This window comes from Fusarium tjaetaba, assembly GCF_013396195.1.
Source record: "Fusarium tjaetaba strain NRRL 66243 chromosome Unknown NRRL66243_c0000038, whole genome shotgun sequence".
Taxonomy (NCBI): Eukaryota; Fungi; Ascomycota; class Sordariomycetes; order Hypocreales; family Nectriaceae; genus Fusarium; species Fusarium tjaetaba.
The window spans coordinates 55,021-72,421 of record NW_023501234.1 but is presented as its reverse complement, the minus strand read 5'-3'; the positions used below and the strand labels follow the sequence as shown (position 1 = coordinate 72,421).

Genomic DNA, 17,401 nt, shown 5'->3' with positions numbered 1-17,401 from the left:
TACATACTCGCAAACTCAAAAGACACGGTCACTCACTCATCATCTTCCCTCTGTCCCCTCCTAGTCCCCTCTCATCTATCTGCCCTTTTCGTTCCAGTGGCGTCACCTTAGTCTCAGCTCTAATAATTTGGGGAATGTAAGCCGGTGGCTGACAATTCGATCAATCAATGGCCCACCATCCATCATCGCCCTTGCTTGGCACTTCGCTCCTTTTCCTCCTACAGCCTCTAGTCTAGTCTAGGTAGCCTGCTAGCCTCCCCTGTCCATGCACTACAAGGATATACTAATCAATGCAATGAATGACCCACAATCGTGATAACTGTCACGTACAGTATGTGCCCGCACGCACGCACGCCATGGCGGTCGAATGATCGCCAGCTACCTGGTCCATTCAGCGCAACTAGTAGATGTGAGGCTTGCATTCACTAACTCAGACTTGTCAGACTATCGTAACCGTCGTTACCGTCTCCAACTCGAGCACCTCCGCCTCTTGACTATCCTTCAGCGACCCTAGTCCGATCCTCTCAAAGAGCTCGGGCTGTGTCGCTGACCGCCCCAGCACTAGCCACTCGTGATCTCTCTGCCCCTTATCCCCGAACGGAAATGCCCCAAGTCTCAGCACCCAACATCGAATCGCTGAATTACCCGTGGTGGGCTCGGTCAGGTGGTGTGTATCCCCAGAACTCCGCTTTCGGTTTAGCCGCTTCAGCTCCTCTGCAACATCGCTTCCCTTGTACTCACAGCTTCTTCTGCACACTGAGACTTCGCTGGCGTTTACAATTGTTGAGAGGCCCGTATCGGCGGAAAACCACAGAAGAGCCCGCCCGAACCGCACCGCGTACCAATCATACGGGCCCCGACTCTCGAGATACCCCATCGCCAACGGCCCGTTGATTATCATCCTGCTGCTGGTGACTCTTCCAAGTGGCGCCTCAGGACCTGTGATTGCATTGACCTCCAGCACAGTAGCTGCCTTCTCATATGGCCATTTTCCGTTTCGAAAACACAGGTAATCGACCTCTCCCGTGATTGAAGCCCAACTAAAGCTCGGGGCGATGTAAGATGAGTTGGCAGCTTGAATCCTACTGGCTGATGGCCTCCGCCACAACAGATCCAGATCAATGTTATCAGTCCATAGACCAGCCACGTAATCTGACCCGATCTTCTTCTGGACTATCGCGGCTATAGCTGATATCGCTGGGAGCTTATCGCCGGCCTGCGTGAGGTTTCTCTTGGAGTAATTCTCAATAACTTTGTGCCAGAAATTGAAGGCTTCACTATGTCGCGATATTTGACTCAAGGGCGTTCCCCCAAATTCACGCTGGTGGTTCAACTTTGATCCGCATTCGCAGAATATTGCCTCTTTGCATGTCCATGCCATCTCCATTGCGGATATAGACAGTAGCCGGGTTGATAGGACCTTCTCCTGCAGCGTCCAGCCTCGCTGAGTGAGAGGTTCCACGAGCGGCTGTTGATCCGTCCTGTGAGAAGGTCTCCACTTCCAATGAGCACCGGTTGCTTGCATGAGCCTAACTTTCAGTAGAATCGGAGGCCCCCTTTCGCTTCTCATTGATTCGCTGTAGATCGCGAACATGTCCTGGGCCGCTCGAGGTGGTGGCTTGAGTTGAGGCCGTAAAAAGTGACTGGTCACAGACGTTGATGACGAGGCTGCAATGGTCAAGAAAGCGTTGGCGTATGTATCGGCCATCCTAGTGCATTCTCTTTCCCAGTCGGCTTCGGAGTCTTGAATGATGCAAAGTGCATCTATCCATAAATATCTTACCCCAAGCTTTCGAGTGAGTGAGATTGCGTCAGTATAAGCGGCTGGAAGTTCTTGGAGTGCAATCCCAGCCTTCATGTTTTCCAGGTTCTCGGTCAAAGCTTTGATAGATGGATTTCTACCCCAGCAGTAACTGAGTGCGACATATTTCTCAGGTTTAAGAACCTCTGATTCAACGAGACAGATTTTATCATCCCCAGCGCTCCCTATATCTAAAACTCGGGTTGGCAAAGTAGAGTTGTCTTGCTTGCAGAGTTTGTGGTCATTGATACAGTTATAGAAACAAGCGTTGACGAAGCTTAAGCCTTCGCGTGATAAATGGTCATCACAAATGTCTGGCAAAGGTTTAACTCGTTTCCAGGTCTCTCCTTGAGCTGTATATGTTTGTTAGTACGGATCCATGGGTCTTTATACGCTTAGACAATTCATACCATAGTCAGTATAGAATTGCAAAAACATTTGCGAGCGCTCAGGATCGCCGAATAATATCTCTGGATTCCCATGTCCAATCGGAAGTCGAAGATAAAGCTGAATTCCCATCTGGTTCTCGATCCCCAACAAGCCTGAAGATGTGAGAGCCTTGACAATGAATGCGCAACAGTCACAACCTGAAATGGCCGCGCTCTCGAATTGTATGATGTCTCGAAGCACCAGTACTACGAGCTCTTTTGAGTCAACTCTGACATCATTATTGGAACCTGGTGCTACCAACTCTGGATCAAAATTGAAACAACAAGGGCAATGTTCGTGAGACATAACTAAAGGGCTCTGGTGGTCTTCCATGAGATCCGCGATAAATCAAGAATAATCAAGATGACGATTCGTCTCACCGATTCTCCACACGAACTACGAACATCTATCTTTTAGCACGTGATACCCACCAAGCAGAATGATACTCTTACTCAGCTAACGATGCAAAGAGTGAAACTTCTAATCTAGAAAAGCAATATCTACGCCGCTCATGACTCCCTTTTTTTGTTGATAATTATCGCTGAATACAAAACAACACCATGTCTAACAGTCAGGAACACTGACTGGAATATTAATGTGAACGCTCGTAGCCAATCCACTCAAACTCGTTTCCTTGAACTCGTTCCTCATTCCCTTGGCCGTCAGTCGCATCGCCCGGATAGCGTCATCCAGCCTCACGCGCTGCGTGCCTGTTTCACTGCTAAGCGCCAAGTTGGCGCTGGAGATGGCCTTTGTCGCGCCCAGCGCGTTTCGCTCAATGCAGGGAGCTTGGACAAGTCCGCCAATGGGATCACATGTCAGTCCAAGGTTGTGTTCGATGCCGATTTCCGCGGCTTGCTCGATTGTTTCAGGGCTGGCTCCCATGCAGGCAGCGAAAGCACCGGCGGCCATGGAGCAGGCAACGCCGACCTCCGCCATGCATCCTCCTTCAGCAGCTGAAATGGTGGCACCTCGCTTGTAAAGCATACCAATGGCGGCAGCAGTGAGAAGGAACGTGGGAATATCTCGCTCAGGGTCGTCGCTGATGAACTCTGTGGTGTACTTGAGCACAGCTGGGATAATGCCTGCGGCACCGTTGGTAGGAGCGGTGACGATTCGACCGCCGCCAGCGTTGGTTTCATTGACGGCAATAGCATAGACAGACAGGTAGTCCATGGTGGGGAATGTCGTCCGGCGAGAAGGAGCTGGAGCGATAGGGTGATCTAGAGAACCGTGAATCCGTGGCGGACCGCGCTTCCGAAGGCCGCCAGCCTTGAACTTCTCTGGCACCAACGGAGATGAAACCGCAGAGAGAGCTTTCGGTGATGAGCTGGCGCCATCCTCGTTGAGGTTGGATTCAGGCGAAGAGAACTTGTGCTCGAGCTGAGCAGCTGAAGTATCAGTAGTCGACGAGGGATACAAGCCGCGAGTCAATCGGCGGTAGAGCGCCGGCGCTCGTCGATGCAGCTTGAGAGATCCAGGAAGCTTGGAGCCTGTTGGTGCCTGGACACTTTCCAGAATACTGGCATCCATGACTCCCCAGATCTTGAAGATCTTTCGATAAATGTCCTCATCCGTATATCCTAGACTCTTCTCATTCTCATATACCAATTGCGCGATGGTGAGATTGTGTTTGCGACAGAGTGAAAGCAGACTAGCGGCATCTCGGAATGGGTACCGCGGATGCGGTGATGAGCTGGTATCTTTGCTCTCGGACTTGACATCGGTAGAGAGGCCGGTTGGCTCAGGCGAGTCTCCGAGGAGAGCTGTCGGGCCTTCATTGGCCTCCTCGAGGGCCTTGACTTCGGTGCCGGTTCGTCGATCTCCCGCGGCATCTGAGCGCCGGATTTCCTTGTAGTACATGTTCTCGGCCAAATCAGCCGGGTGAGCTGCCGTGTCCGAATCTCCGACTTCGAGCTGAGCAGGGGCGTTTGCGGAGAGGGTTTCTTGGGGTGCGATACTAAGAGCACCGTTGACAACGAAACCGCCGCCTACACTGAACATGTCGTTGGTGGCTAGGACGTAGCCTTCCTTGTCGTAGACAGTGAAGCGCATGCCGTTGCTGTGCTGGGGAAGCTTGCGACCCCATTCCCATATGAATTCCTTCTCGTAGTCGAAATCAATCTCCTTGCCTTTGGATCCATCTGCAGCCAGCCCACGTGCTAGAAAAATCTTCTTGCTGGACTTGATCTCTTCGAAGCGGCTGGGCACGTAGCCTGTGTCGACTGTTTCGACATCGGCGCCTTCGAGACCAAGGAGTAAAGCTGAAGGGGTCATATGACCTTCACCCGTGAGAGCAAGACTACCATAGATGGCGACGCGGATTTTGTTGACTTTTTGGAGCAAATTGGCATCGATCAAATCGTTGACAAAAATGTTACCAGCACGCATGGGCCCAACAGTATGAGAAGATGAGGGACCAATGCCGATAGAAAACAGATCGAAAGTGGAAATGACAGCGTGTTCGTGATCCGCTTCGCTGTAAGATCCCGCATCTTCATCCTGCTCATCCTGAGTTCTTCGTGGCCGTGTTGTGCTGAAAAGTCGATATGGCTGGCGTCCCAACAAAGTTGCTGATGGCGGTGTCGAGCGAGCGATAGGCCCCCTTACAACGGTAGCAATAGCAAGGGACCGGGGAGATAGACATTGTCTCGACGCCCGAAGCAGCGAAAGCTGCCTTATCCCTGCGCGACTCATTGCAGGTTCTGAAGATGTGAGAAAATGTTTCTTTCTTCTTGAAAAGTGTCTCCCTTTTTTGTGTTGGGTGTATTATTATATCGTAAGCCAAGAAACGTGGACCGCGCATTGCCAACAAGGTTATCCTCATTGGCCACGTCGCGTCGAGATGCTTATCTAGGAGCGGAATATCTTGTGCCCAGCGAATCATATTTAGCCGCGCTTATCTCCGGACTCGCTGCCGGCGGTGGGTCGGACGATATACCGGCAACCGGTCACGTGTCGGATATACGTACCAATCATCTGCTACCCCAGACCGATGTCTTCCGGTCTGCTTCACCGAAGTCACACGCCTTCCAAAAACATCCGGGCTATTATTATCTAGTTGCATCAAAACACCATTAACATTACGTTATTTGTCGATATTGGGGATAGTTTGCACTCAAATTGGTGGATTGCGGGGTACAAAGTCATAGAAACTTTAGTCACCGCGTAGGGTACCTACCCTATTTCTAGTCACAGAACGAACAAAAGAAATAAAAGATTGCAAGGCCGTAAGGTTGCAATATCTCCAGAGCTCGAATGGAGTATCAGTGGAGTTTTCATCAGGGTTCTCGGGGTGGAGGAGTCATCAAAGTCATGAATCATGGGTGTCACATGCTGTTTGGCATACATACATCCAAAACTCACACTCTGTGAGGACAAATAGCCGCGCTACCCAAAAGGTTGCATCTTTAAAGGTTGCTAATAGATCCTATTGAGTGAAATATATGCGGAGTAGGCAGGTGACCAAAACTAGGTTTTCCTAGCAATGTCAAAGATTTGCCGCGGTCAACAGTTTTTGTATAGCCATGACTATAATACCTTGCCCCGAAAGCAATGAACTAGGATCCAAAATTGTCATACTCATCTTGAGAACATGACCAGCTATTGTCCTAGGGGCTGGTTGGACATATCGTCCAATCGTATTGGCTCGATAACATGTGTAAAACCCTTCACTGCTGGATTCAGGTCGAAGATACGCTCCCCGTACAACTAACATAGTTGTAAAGCTATGGGGATGACGGCGGCCTATGAGGTTAAGCTTTAGGCTGCGAACAAAGGTGATGAATGGAAACACGATATTATAGTTGTAAAGCAAACAACACTGTGGCGGAATTGCAATGAGGAAAACATCGTAGGGTTAAACGAATTGTAGGGGCAGTATGTTTACCAAACAAACGCCAAACATCCCATGTTTGTTAATGATTTGAGTTTGCTTTCTGTGACGGATGGTCTCCATGATTTGAGTAAACAACATGTCAACAACATGAAATGTTTTCCTTCGCTTTCCAGCCGAGAGCTTCATGGGGAACTATAGGATGACTTGTAGTTATTGTTTGGGCTGTTTGCTCATGACAACTATAGATGACGGCGGCCTATAAGGTTAACAAGGCTGAAAGCTCACGTGGCTGATTTAATGATATTTCGAGTGGCTTAAGCCAGAGTTTTGGATTCCTGCCAGCATAGTACTATCTACCAGCTTAGCTCTTTGTGCCTCTACATGAGACTGAGCTGTCGATAAGGCGCATTAGAAGTCAGGTCGTTCGTAAGTCCAGCCTTTTAGAAGGGGTTTTGATTTGCTGGCTTGCTATGTCTCAGAGAGATGCTGTGGACCTAAATCGAAAATCAATTGAGTTCATATACTTGAACTTACGACTAGGAGCGGTCACAATCATATATACGCCTCAGTTCACCAGGTATAACGGTCGAAGGAAACCTAATGAAATTCGCTATGACTGTAAAAAAGACAAATGCTACTGATCTATGAATCGTTTGACAGGCTCATGTTGTACTCCAGCTCCCACTCAGCCTTGGGATCTCCTTTTCGTGGCACGAACTTCACTGTTAGGCCATCCTTGACAGCGAAGACACTATCGTTCTCGAGATATCCTGAGTCAGAATCAAAGATCTGAGTAACAATAGACTTGTGACCCTCAGCAATCACCTGCAACATGTTAGATTAGATACTTGACTGCTTCCGGGGCTTTTAGCTGAACATACCATGAAGTGCAGATGGGCAGGGCGGAAAGGGTGGCGGTCGAGGAGGTGGAGAAGCTGGCCAGCGGGGCCATCGTCAGGAACCTTGAGAAAGTGTTAGATTGTAGATCTTTGGAACGTTAACAGGACAAGATTGCTTACGGGATAAGGAGTAGGTCGTAGGCAGTAGAAGGAGTATCGACCCTGGTCGTCGGTGATGAACTTGCCACGGAGGTTGTGCTCAACCTGCTTCTCATCCTGCTGCTCGTAGAGGCCTAGGAGGAATTAGAGTCTGCAAGAAGCAATCGCGAAGTTATGGTCTTACCGTTGGTGGATGCTTGCCAAACCTCGACAGAGGCATTGGGGATGGGCTTTCCAGTAGCCGCTGATGTCACGGTACCGTAGAGGTAGGCGACAACACCGTCGCTGGGAGTGTCGAAAGTAATTGTGGTGCCATTCTCACGAGTAGGGGTATCATGTCGCCAGAAGGGACCCAGGATAGCAGTCTCAGTTGCTGCCACGCCATTCTTGGCTGCTTGACGGTGTGTAATATCATCAACAAGACTGAAGACTGTTAGTAATGAAGTTGAACGTTGTACGTAGTGAATTACCTCTCGAGACCAATAACGTCGCACATCAATTGACCCTCATTTCTCTTGTCGTTGCTCATTTGTCCAGCCCAGTTGATCATCTTGACAGCAGACATCCACTCATCGCAAGTGAGTTGTGTCTCGCGGGCAAAGTCGTGCATGTGCTGGATGAAAGATGTCATGACCTCCTTCAGACGAGGGTCAGTCTTGGGACCGAAAGAGTCGATGACTTGCTGTGTGAAGGCCTGGCCGAGACCCTCCTCCTTGGGAGCGCCGTTGGCGTTTCCGCCAGTCGCTGATGGTGTCATGTTGATAGAGTTTTGTGGGGTATTGATGGAGTTGAGGGGATGGAAGGAAGAGTGTTTGTGATGGTGAATTGGGCTTATGCTTGAGTGAATGAAAGAAGAGGTTTTCTAATAGGTCTTATGAAGTCCCTCTTATCACTGGAGGTTGTTTCAAAGTTGGTGTCGAGCAGATGACTTGACCCCGCATAATTCACAGTCAGCATGGTTCGATTCGGATATACAGACAGCGCCTCAACAAGGAGCGGCTAAGGACATCTCCCGAAAGGACATCGGGTGCGCGTTGTGAGCATCAGTGTCCCATGGGGCCAAGCGGCAATGTTGCAGCCATTTTGCGGGGTGAAGTCCCCAGCCAATTAGGGGACTGATGATTGCGTTTAGCACTCTCGGCAGAGGCGAGAATGGTGCCACACGCTTTTCGGATGTCGGAGCCAAGTTGATCGGAAGTACAGATGAGGGGACACCCTGACTCCGATTCCGACGCCCGGAATATGGAGCTAGAAATTAGTGTGTCGTATGATTCTGCTAGTGCAAATAAGCCTAGTGTAGCCGCTGCAAGTCACCTGGAACACGCCGAAGCCGTCGCAAAATCGCCATGATAGGAACGGAAGTGAAGAGCAGCATCAATTGTAACGACATCTTGTCACGCGACAAAACAATTAGTATTCTACAGTGGATAGAGAAGAGACAGATAGGGTTTGGATGATCTATGCATGTTTCAATTGGCTAGGTAAATGCTAAAGCTTTAATGAAGTAAACTACTTTGACAGCTTGCGATCGGCCTCCTCGCCAAAGTCCCATGTTGGCTTGTCTGCACCGTTAGGCCGACTTGCTCTCCTGAAGCCAACTTCCAGACCCTCAATTTCCACAACAGGTGGTACGGCCTCGACCTCAGCCTTATAAGCGTTAGAATACCACTTCTCGACGTATTTATCCCCAGTGAAGAGCTCAGGAAAGACTTGTCGCATCCTCAATAGCGCTGTTCCTGAGATCTGATCTACGCTGTGCGCATGTCGCAGGGCGAGGAAGTCAGGTCCGATATCCTTCCTCAATCTCTCCTTTACTTCCTCAGGGTATTGCCCGACCTTGAAGAGAAGCAAGTCGTAATGAAGAAGTGAAGCCTTTCCGTGCCATGATCCTCCACGGGTGGCGCGATGGTAGAGACCTAGCAAGGCTGTGATGGCACCAATGCATCCTGTACCGTAGTCTGAAATGGGAAAAGGAGGGACGACGGGTTCTGACAAGCCCATGAAGCGTCCCTGCTCCCACGCAATGCCACTGACCTATCAATCGGGTTAGTTCGATCTCCCTTGTAGTTGTAGATCAAGGCACTTACACAATCGGCAATCTGTTGCCACCCAGGTCGTCCAGCCCACTCTCCCTCGTAGCCAAAGCAGTTCTCGTTGACATACACAAAGCCCTTACCACGCTCCTTGGCAAGTTTTGTAAGTGCCGTAGCGCCGTATCCAAGCTTCTCCAGAGCTCCAGGTCGATATCCATCGACAACGACATCAGCTTCAGCGAGAAGCTTCTCAAACTCAGCTCTTCCCTCAGGAGACTTCAGGTCTAGCTCTGCAGCGTGCTTGCCCATGTTGCCATCTACCTGGAAGAAAGGAACGTCACTCAGATTGGGACTTGTAATCTTGAGCACATCGGCTCCATATTCTCCGAGAATACGGGTGACAATAGGACCAGCAATGATACGGCAGAGTTCAAGAACTTTGATACCCGACAATATCCGCTTTGGATGTTCTGGGCTTGGTGTGAGGGGACACTTGGGTGTTTCGGCCTCAAGATTGTCGACAGACCATGGTGGAAGTGCCATATTTGTCTTGCCCTGATCGTTTGTTAGATATGGCCTTTCATACGAGAGATCCAACTTACATGTTGAGTTTTCACAAAATCCTCGTGCTTCAAAGCAGGAACTCCAGCCTGCCGACGAGCAGCGTTCATGCTCTCAAGCTCATCTATCGAGAACTGTCGAACAGCCGGCTCGATAGCAGCAACGATACTCTCATGTGTTTGCAAATCTGGTCTGAAAGGCTCAAGACCAATCATCTTGAGAGTCGTCGAAGCCTCCAAGGATCCATGAATGTGATAATACTCTCCTGCGTTCTTGGTCTCATACAAGTTGGCTGACATGCGGCGGTAAGGATTTGACTGAGCCTGCAGCAAATCCGTATCTTATGATCGTTAGTTCCTTGGCTTCAAGGCCAACAGTTGTGGCGTATAGACGTACCTTTGAGTAGGGCCTTGACGCCAGGGTCAAGCTTTCCAAGACCACCAACTTTGGCCATATAAGCCTGGCAGAGGAAGGCTGTAGTCTTCTCCAAGTTGACATTGATCTTCTTCGGTTGTGATTCACCTTCGACAGTCTTTGCTAGCAGACTGGCGACGGCACCCTCTACTGCTTTAAGCGCAGCAGTTGTCTCCGTCTCCTTGAACGGGATAGGGAAGTATGGCGCATCTCGCGCTGACGTAAACTTGATGTTGTCCTTGAGCTCCTTCACAGCCGCTGGAAAAGCAACCTCATCGAACTGACCGCAAAGGTAGTCAAAGATCCTCTTACTCTCCTCCACCGAGGAATAATCGTGTTGGTTAACGCTTCCCATTTTGTCAGAAGTAGCTTATCGGTTATTGGCTAAAAAGAGGCATCCACCCGAGGGCATCTACAAGAGGTCGATTGTTAAGAGGGAGTCTTTATACAGTGACACAACTCGATTCGTTGAGTGGCGGAAATCGACGGCAGTTCGGACCAAAGCGATAACCCACTATATCTGGGTGATAACTACCTATGATATGTGGGGTTTGGGTGATGCATGACCCATAATGAGCGAAAGATAGTGTCACCAGTGGTTGAGTTTGCTGTGAAGACCCCATATTTTAGTGGTGGAGGTCGGCTGTGACCCTTGCCGATGGCTTTTCGCCCGGCTTCCGATGCTGAATGTGAGCCGTAAAGACCCGCGCTAGAACATATTGAGGCATTTGAGAGAGACCTTGGGGATTGAAGATAGTATATCGACAACAGAGAATACTCCCGTCGTATCAATCGCTGTCAGTCTATCATCCAGTCTGCCAACATCTCTAATCAATATGCCGTTCATCAAAGTTCAGAACAAGACGCTGTTTTACGCCCAAGTGGACGCTGAAACAGCCTCAAAAGATGGCCCAGTATTGGTATTCATCCATGGCCTTGGATCGTCTCATTCGTTTTATATACCCGTCATGAACCAGCTTGCGGCTGCTGGATACTCATCAATTGCATTGGACGTCTACGGTCAGTATTTACTTTATTTTGTTTGCAGGAATTAAACACTGAAGATCAATAGGCAGTGGCCTTTCCGTTTTGTCAGAGGGGGTTGAGGATCCAACATTTCACACAATCGCGAGTGATGTCAAGGCTTTACTGGAAGGGTTAAGCATTCGACCCGAAAATGCCGTCGCTGTTGGACATTCCATGGGCGGTATCATTGTACCAAAGCTGGCGCTGAAGTGCAACCTTCGCGGGTCAGTTCTCATTGGTCCTGTGCTACCAAAGCCTGCAATGGCCGAGATCTTCAATACTCGCATAGAGACAGTCAAGAAAGGTAAGTCAATTGAAATGGAAGTACAAAGAGTATGATCTGGTATTAATATTGAGTTTAGAGGGAATGGAGCCAATGGCCAAGGCGATTCCCTTCGCTGCGACAGGTTCCAAGGCAACTTTGACACAAAAGGCATTCATTCGAGCTCTGTTACTGTCGCAAAAGCCTGAGGGGTACATTGCCTTGTGTCGCGCGATTGCGCAAGCAGACTTGCCTGCCTACGCAAACATCAAAAGCCCCGTGCTTGTTCTTTCAGGCGAAGAGGACAAGACAAGTCCGATTCCGGATGCGCAAAAGATTCTAAGCGGGTAAGTACTTGCCGTCACTGCAGGGTCATTAATTGAAGCAATCGCCGCTGACTTTTACTTTAGTTGGGGCTGCAGCGACTCGTCGAAGATCATGCATATTTTACCTGGAGTTGGTCATTGGCACTGTATTGAGGCAGCAGATGAAGTTGGTTCCAAAATACAAGAGTTCTTATCCAAACTGGGTTAAGGGTTTTAGATAAGATATAGATTAATCAGTATCAAAATGTATTTCTTCGCGACTTCAAACCCAAGAGATTGTATTCATGATTGCTACTGCTGTAATGCGAGACTCTATGTTTGCTGTGACCAAGCCATCTCAGCACTGACTCAGTAGTTACCAGGCAGGAATTCAGTGGTGTTGACCCCTCAATGTGACCATCGGCTACAGGGATCTTTCCATCGGCAGCTCGGTAATAGTGAATGGTGCGCCAATTTACGTCAGCCGGAATGTCACCAAATCTTACCCCATTCTCGTGGCCAAGTAACCAATAAAGACCTGGACATATCCGACAGCTCGCGGCCCGCGGTTCACTCCCTCAGTTCCAGGGACCTCACACGACCTACCGACGACGAAATGCCTACCAGGAGGGTCCGAGACTCTGAGAGAAGGCGATGCGCCGAGGCCTGCGAGAGCTGCAAACGTCGCAAGCAGAGATGCGATGGCCGTAGACCCTGCGCCCGCTGCATCAAGCGAGGTCTCGGGCATGAGTGCCACGAGTCTCAATCTGCCTCAAACAATGGTGCAAGACGCATCCTCGCGTCATCCCTACCAAGTCCCGATCCCGATAGACTCAGTAATATCACCGAGCAGACCACTCCTGCTGGTAGTATAACCGTCGGAAACAGATCGGGTCTGACCTCGGTGGATGAGACGTATGTTGATGACGGGACCTCTTCTTCTCTGCAGCTGCTCTCGAATACACAACCTGAAAGACTTCCACGTATGTCGCGCCTTGTTCAAGATACGAGAGGTGAATACATGTTCATTGGCGACTCTGCAACGCTGTCTTTTCTGCAGAATATTAGGAGGATTGTGCGACGTAGCATAGGAGATTGTACTCTTGTTGATGACCCATTGCGACATGGCATCGTCGAAGCATCGCCTGAAACACGGCGAGGATGGATCCTGTCGAGTGCCCAGAACCCACCGCCACGGCAGTCTGAGCAGGAGCTCGATTATCTTGTGAAATGGTACATGCAATCAACCAATTGCGTACTACTTCTCTTCGACCAAACAGAACTTGACCAAGGCATAAGAAAGTGGATTGAAGATGGCCAAGATATCGCTGACCCTGCGAGCTCAGTATACTATCTGGTCTTTGCCATTGGTGCGCAAACAGGACCAGAAGATAAAGATGACTTGGCTGAGACCTTCTTCAACTATGCCCGGTACTTGACAGTGGAAACACTGATAGAAGAGCCAGGTATTGTCACTATTCAAGCGTTGGTTCTCATCGCCATGTATCTCTTGGGTGCATCGCGCCGGAATGCGGCGTTCATGTATCTCGGCATGGGAGTTCGAGCTGCATATGCCATCGGGCTTCATCGCCATGATATTGCTTCCCTCTTCTCTGCTAACGAGGGTCGTGCGAGAGAACAGCTATGGAAAGGCATTCGAATTCTCGATCTGTTCATGAGCGCATCATTGGGCCGGCCTCCCTCGACATCCGAGTTGAGAGATACTACGAACCCTCAGAACTATTCAGCTTGCAATGACCTCTCCATGATCTTCGAGTTGATTCTTACAGATGTATATGCAAAGAGAATGATATCTCCAGAGATACTGGAACGTATCAGCAAGCATCTTCGACGGTGGACTGCACAATGTGGAGAGGGTCTCGCGGTCGATGGCATTGAGCAGGATGACTTGATCCGTGACCAGAATGGCGAAGTGCAGCCAAATATTGGGCTGATACACCTCAAACTAACTGGCCATTGGACAGTCATGCTCCTGTCTCTTCCATTTCTACACAAGGCGGTATCTCAGCACGTCGAAGACAATCAACAGTCCGCGCAAGGAACTGCAAAGCCATCTTCCTCAGCGAATCAAGTGCTTGTCCACTCTTGCCTCGAGTCAGCAGTGCGGACAGTCGACCTGCTACAGACTCTCGTCAGGACTGGAACTATACCGAAACGCTTACCGATTGTTGGTAATTCAGCGTTTGTATCTGGCCTCGTCCTCGGTGCAACAATCTTTGGGGATTTCGACAACTCGTTCCCGCTCGAGAAGAGTCTTCATGCGGCCAGAGGCGTTCTCGACCGCTTCAGTCGTTACGATGCTGTGGCGAAACGCCATCTTATGATTTTGGATCACTTACAGAATGCGTGCGACATATACATGGATAACCGAGCAAGGCTACGAATGGAACGCCAACGGCACCTCGTCAACGGTCTCTTCGGGAGTATTCACACGATCGGGAAGTCGCCGTTGCGGAATTCTCAGCAACCAGAAGGCAACTCTCGAATCGGTTCAACGGACGGGATACAAACGCAACCGCAAACGCCCAGACCGGGCCAGGTAGCGAACGAGATGACCGAGGAACAGCAAGGGTTTTCGATAGAGGGAGGAGAGCAGACAGAGATTGACGTCGATATTTCAGCGGATGCTTTTCTGGGTATTTCACCAAACATGCTTTGGTTTGATTCTTTTGATACGACAATGTCTCTATTTCCTATCGTGGATACGCAAATAATGGGTGACGAAATGATGGCCAACGGCGTTAATAATCAAGAATGAGACGGATGTCCGAAGGGACTTATCGGTGGACCAGAGTAACCAAATGGAGCAAGCGAGCAAGGATGACGGTCTTGTGGGCATTAGCGAAAATGGCGAATGATGGAACTTTTGTTACTCGTGTGTCGCTTGAAGGGCGCGACGGCATTCTAGGCCTCACGAAATATACTGATTACGCAAAGGTATGCTGAGCCGGTGATGTGCGAGATCACGACATAACGTTACGCAAGGTCCTCAGTGGAGATATTAAAATCCGCCATTGACCCCTCACTGGATCTGACGAGATACAACATCAACCAGGTGAACCAACACTACTCGAAACATCAAAACTTCGCATATACTTTTAAGGACGATTCCCTTTTTGAATTAGCTCCCAGACAAATTCGCTCAGTTCTCATCATGCCTTCACCAATTCGAGCGAAACACCTGAAGCCTGGTGACAAAATCGCATTCATATCGCCATCAGAGCGTATCAACGCCCCGCTTCCAGCAGTCGTAGACCGAGCCGCTGCTCTTCTCACAAACAAAGGCTATCAAGTGCAGACTTTCTTCAGTGAAGACAAGGGCATTCAGTCATGCATTGATAACCGGCTCTCCGAGATTCGAGCCGCTTTCTCTGACCCCAGCATCTCCGCCATCATCACTACCATTGGCGGTACAACCTTCACAGAGCTTCTTCCGGCCCTGATTGCGGATAAAGAACTTCACGAGACGATTCGTGCAAACCCAAAGATCGTGGTGGGATATTCCGATATCTCGGGCTTGCACTGGTTCTTGTATGGGTTGACGGGTCTCAGGACTTTCTATGGTCCTGGTGCTGTACCCGAGATCGGGGAAGCGAATGATGTCAACGACAAAGATACCCCTCTTGCCTTTTGTGTCGATAACTTGTTTCGGGCGATTGCATCTACAGAACCACTCGGACAGATTCCCCGATCCAAGTTCTACGCACCAAGAGGAGCACCATTCTTTGCGACACCAGAATCCACAGAGCCACCTGCAACTGTGAAGACAACAGACTGGCAATGGCTACGACATGGAAAAGCTCAGGGTCGACTGTTCGGTGGATGCCTTACCGTAGTCGCCCGTCTATCGGGAGTTTCAGCTATTGTTCCTGACTGGCGTGGCCGAATCGTCTTCCTCGAAACAGCTACGAACGAGGATGGTTCTGGTGGAAACCCTCCTCACCGAGTACAGGCAGCATTCGCAGACTTGATAGCTCACGGTGTCTTCGAAGACGCTGCAGGACTGGTTGTAGGACGGCCTTATGGATATGATTCTGATGAAGAGCGGGAGGTTTATGCTGGCATCATCAAGGGACTATTCTGCGAGGGTCGGCTTGCTTCAAAGAGCTTCCCGATCCTATTTAATGTGGACATTGGGCATACAACACCGATGGTCACGTTGCCGTATGATGCCTTGGCTGAGCTTAATTCTGAGACTGATACTTTTGCTGTTTTAGAGTCTGGGGTTGAATAGTATAATATAATTAAGCTGCACTCAATGTTCCCTGATATCTAAGAGTAGAGCAAGCTCCATCATTTCACTTCGAACTCAGTTCTTTAATACTGAGCCGCCAGGTCCCCCCTACTGCCATTGTCAATCGAGCGGGACGCCCATATGTGTTTTCTTTTGGACCCCTCTTTCCTTCATATGTCGAAGCTAGCTGTGTATCCGCCTGTCGTCAAAGGGATATATGGGTAGCCGAGTTACTGAACACATATGGCCAGAGAAGAAGCGAGTGTTATCTTCTAAAGGGTTGAGAGTATCGTCCCAAATACCCGTTTTCGTAAAGTCCTCGGGGCGACAAAGTCTTCTCTGGCGACACCGGGGATTGTGATCGGTCTTAGAAGACAGAACTTTGCCACATGGCTCCTGTAGAGCTGGTTGCTGTCAAAGTTGAGAGGCCCTTTTATGTGTCGAGAGGATCTTCTTCTTATCCGCTGTGGGGAGCGTGTTTAAAGTCAAGGACTCGCAAGTTCGGTCGTGCAGGTTCAATATCCATCGGCTCGAAGGGCAGCTATCCCAGTGACCATTGTTAGGACGAAGAGAACGCAGATTGATATGATCAATATGGCTGAATATTGAGCCCATTCTTCATCGTCGAATTTTCGTAGATCTTTGGTCCAGTCTGGCATGTTGATTGTGCCTGCTTGAACAAGACATGCGAGAGCGAATATCGAAAGTACAATGAGAGTCCAAATGCATATCCAGATGTTGAAAAGAGCCCTTGAGAGGGGAGAGTTTCTAACTTGCTGCATGATGGCGATAATGCAATATACTAAAGCGAGAATTCGATGCGACAACAAGGAACTGATCCGATATCGACCAAACAGACATTGCAAAGAAGACGGGTATTATTACCTGTTCTTTTGACATGATAATTATGGCGGTTATTAATACTTACATGCCAGGCTCGGAGAATATGAGGGACCCGCTGGTCCCTTGCACGGTTTGATTGACGAGCTGTCAGCGCTAGACATGTGGGGCGAATCCGAGCCAATCTAGTGAGACCAACAACAAGAATTCTGCCTTGAAACGACTGATGCAGTTTCGTGAGACATGAAAGAAGCCGCCAAGTTAACAATACGAAATGACTCATCTCCAATAGAATCGTAAATTGGTCCGGTCATTCCGTAGAAAGTTCAGCAGTTCCCGTCGGGAGGAAGGCAGACACTTATCAAGGTCCGTTGGCGTCCTCGCGTAAGAAGGCTTATCTGTACATCTGTGCGGCTGTGCCTGGATAAAAATAGCCATTTTGACATCAGGATCTCGCGCTGGAGTAGATCGCTTGTAATACGTACCATAAGAGTGAACTGACAAAGCACAAAAGTTCAACTGGTAGCAAAATTGGGGAAATTGGCTTTTGTTGCTAAAATATAACTGCACTGCACGTCGTGATGTTCAACGAGAAGCAACTGATGGCCCTCTGGGGACGCGCCAGTGAAGCTCTTCCGG

The 17,401-nt window shown here is 49.4% G+C and overlaps 5 protein-coding genes across 5 annotated transcripts; 2 read left to right on the top strand and 3 right to left on the bottom strand.

Annotated features, from left to right (window-relative positions):
• Nucleotides 1-439: 439 nt before the first annotated feature.
• FTJAE_2116 (L-serine dehydratase) lies at nucleotides 440-4,927 on the bottom strand (the record flags this gene model as incomplete). The annotated part of the gene is made up of 3 exons (XM_037348277.1): nucleotides 440-2,154; nucleotides 2,212-2,359; nucleotides 2,816-4,927. 3 exons carry the CDS (start codon nucleotides 4,925-4,927, stop codon nucleotides 440-442), a joined length of 3,975 nt encoding a protein of 1,324 aa, XP_037210785.1.
• A 1,783-nt stretch (nucleotides 4,928-6,710) lies between these two features.
• On the bottom strand, nucleotides 6,711-7,823 carry FTJAE_2115 (catechol dioxygenase; the record flags this gene model as incomplete). The annotated part of the gene is made up of 5 exons (XM_037348276.1): nucleotides 6,711-6,893; nucleotides 6,950-7,030; nucleotides 7,088-7,200; nucleotides 7,251-7,489; nucleotides 7,537-7,823. 5 exons carry the CDS (start codon nucleotides 7,821-7,823, stop codon nucleotides 6,711-6,713), a joined length of 903 nt encoding a protein of 300 aa, XP_037210784.1.
• Nucleotides 7,824-8,575: 752 nt separating this feature from the next.
• On the bottom strand, nucleotides 8,576-10,429 carry FTJAE_2114 (CAIB BAIF family enzyme; the record flags this gene model as incomplete). The annotated part of the gene is made up of 4 exons (XM_037348275.1): nucleotides 8,576-9,100; nucleotides 9,154-9,654; nucleotides 9,702-10,000; nucleotides 10,057-10,429. 4 exons carry the CDS (start codon nucleotides 10,427-10,429, stop codon nucleotides 8,576-8,578), a joined length of 1,698 nt encoding a protein of 565 aa, XP_037210783.1.
• A 481-nt stretch (nucleotides 10,430-10,910) lies between these two features.
• On the top strand, nucleotides 10,911-14,446 carry FTJAE_2113 (transcriptional activator Mut3p; the record flags this gene model as incomplete). The annotated part of the gene is made up of 4 exons (XM_037348274.1): nucleotides 10,911-11,094; nucleotides 11,147-11,404; nucleotides 11,463-11,709; nucleotides 12,223-14,446. 4 exons carry the CDS (start codon nucleotides 10,911-10,913, stop codon nucleotides 14,444-14,446), a joined length of 2,913 nt encoding a protein of 970 aa, XP_037210782.1.
• Nucleotides 14,447-14,842: 396 nt separating this feature from the next.
• Nucleotides 14,843-15,922, top strand: FTJAE_2112 (microcin C7 self-immunity mccF; the record flags this gene model as incomplete). Its single annotated transcript, XM_037348273.1, has 1 exon — nucleotides 14,843-15,922. One exon carries the CDS (start codon nucleotides 14,843-14,845, stop codon nucleotides 15,920-15,922), a length of 1,080 nt encoding a protein of 359 aa, XP_037210781.1.
• Between the last annotated feature and the right edge of the window lie 1,479 nt (nucleotides 15,923-17,401).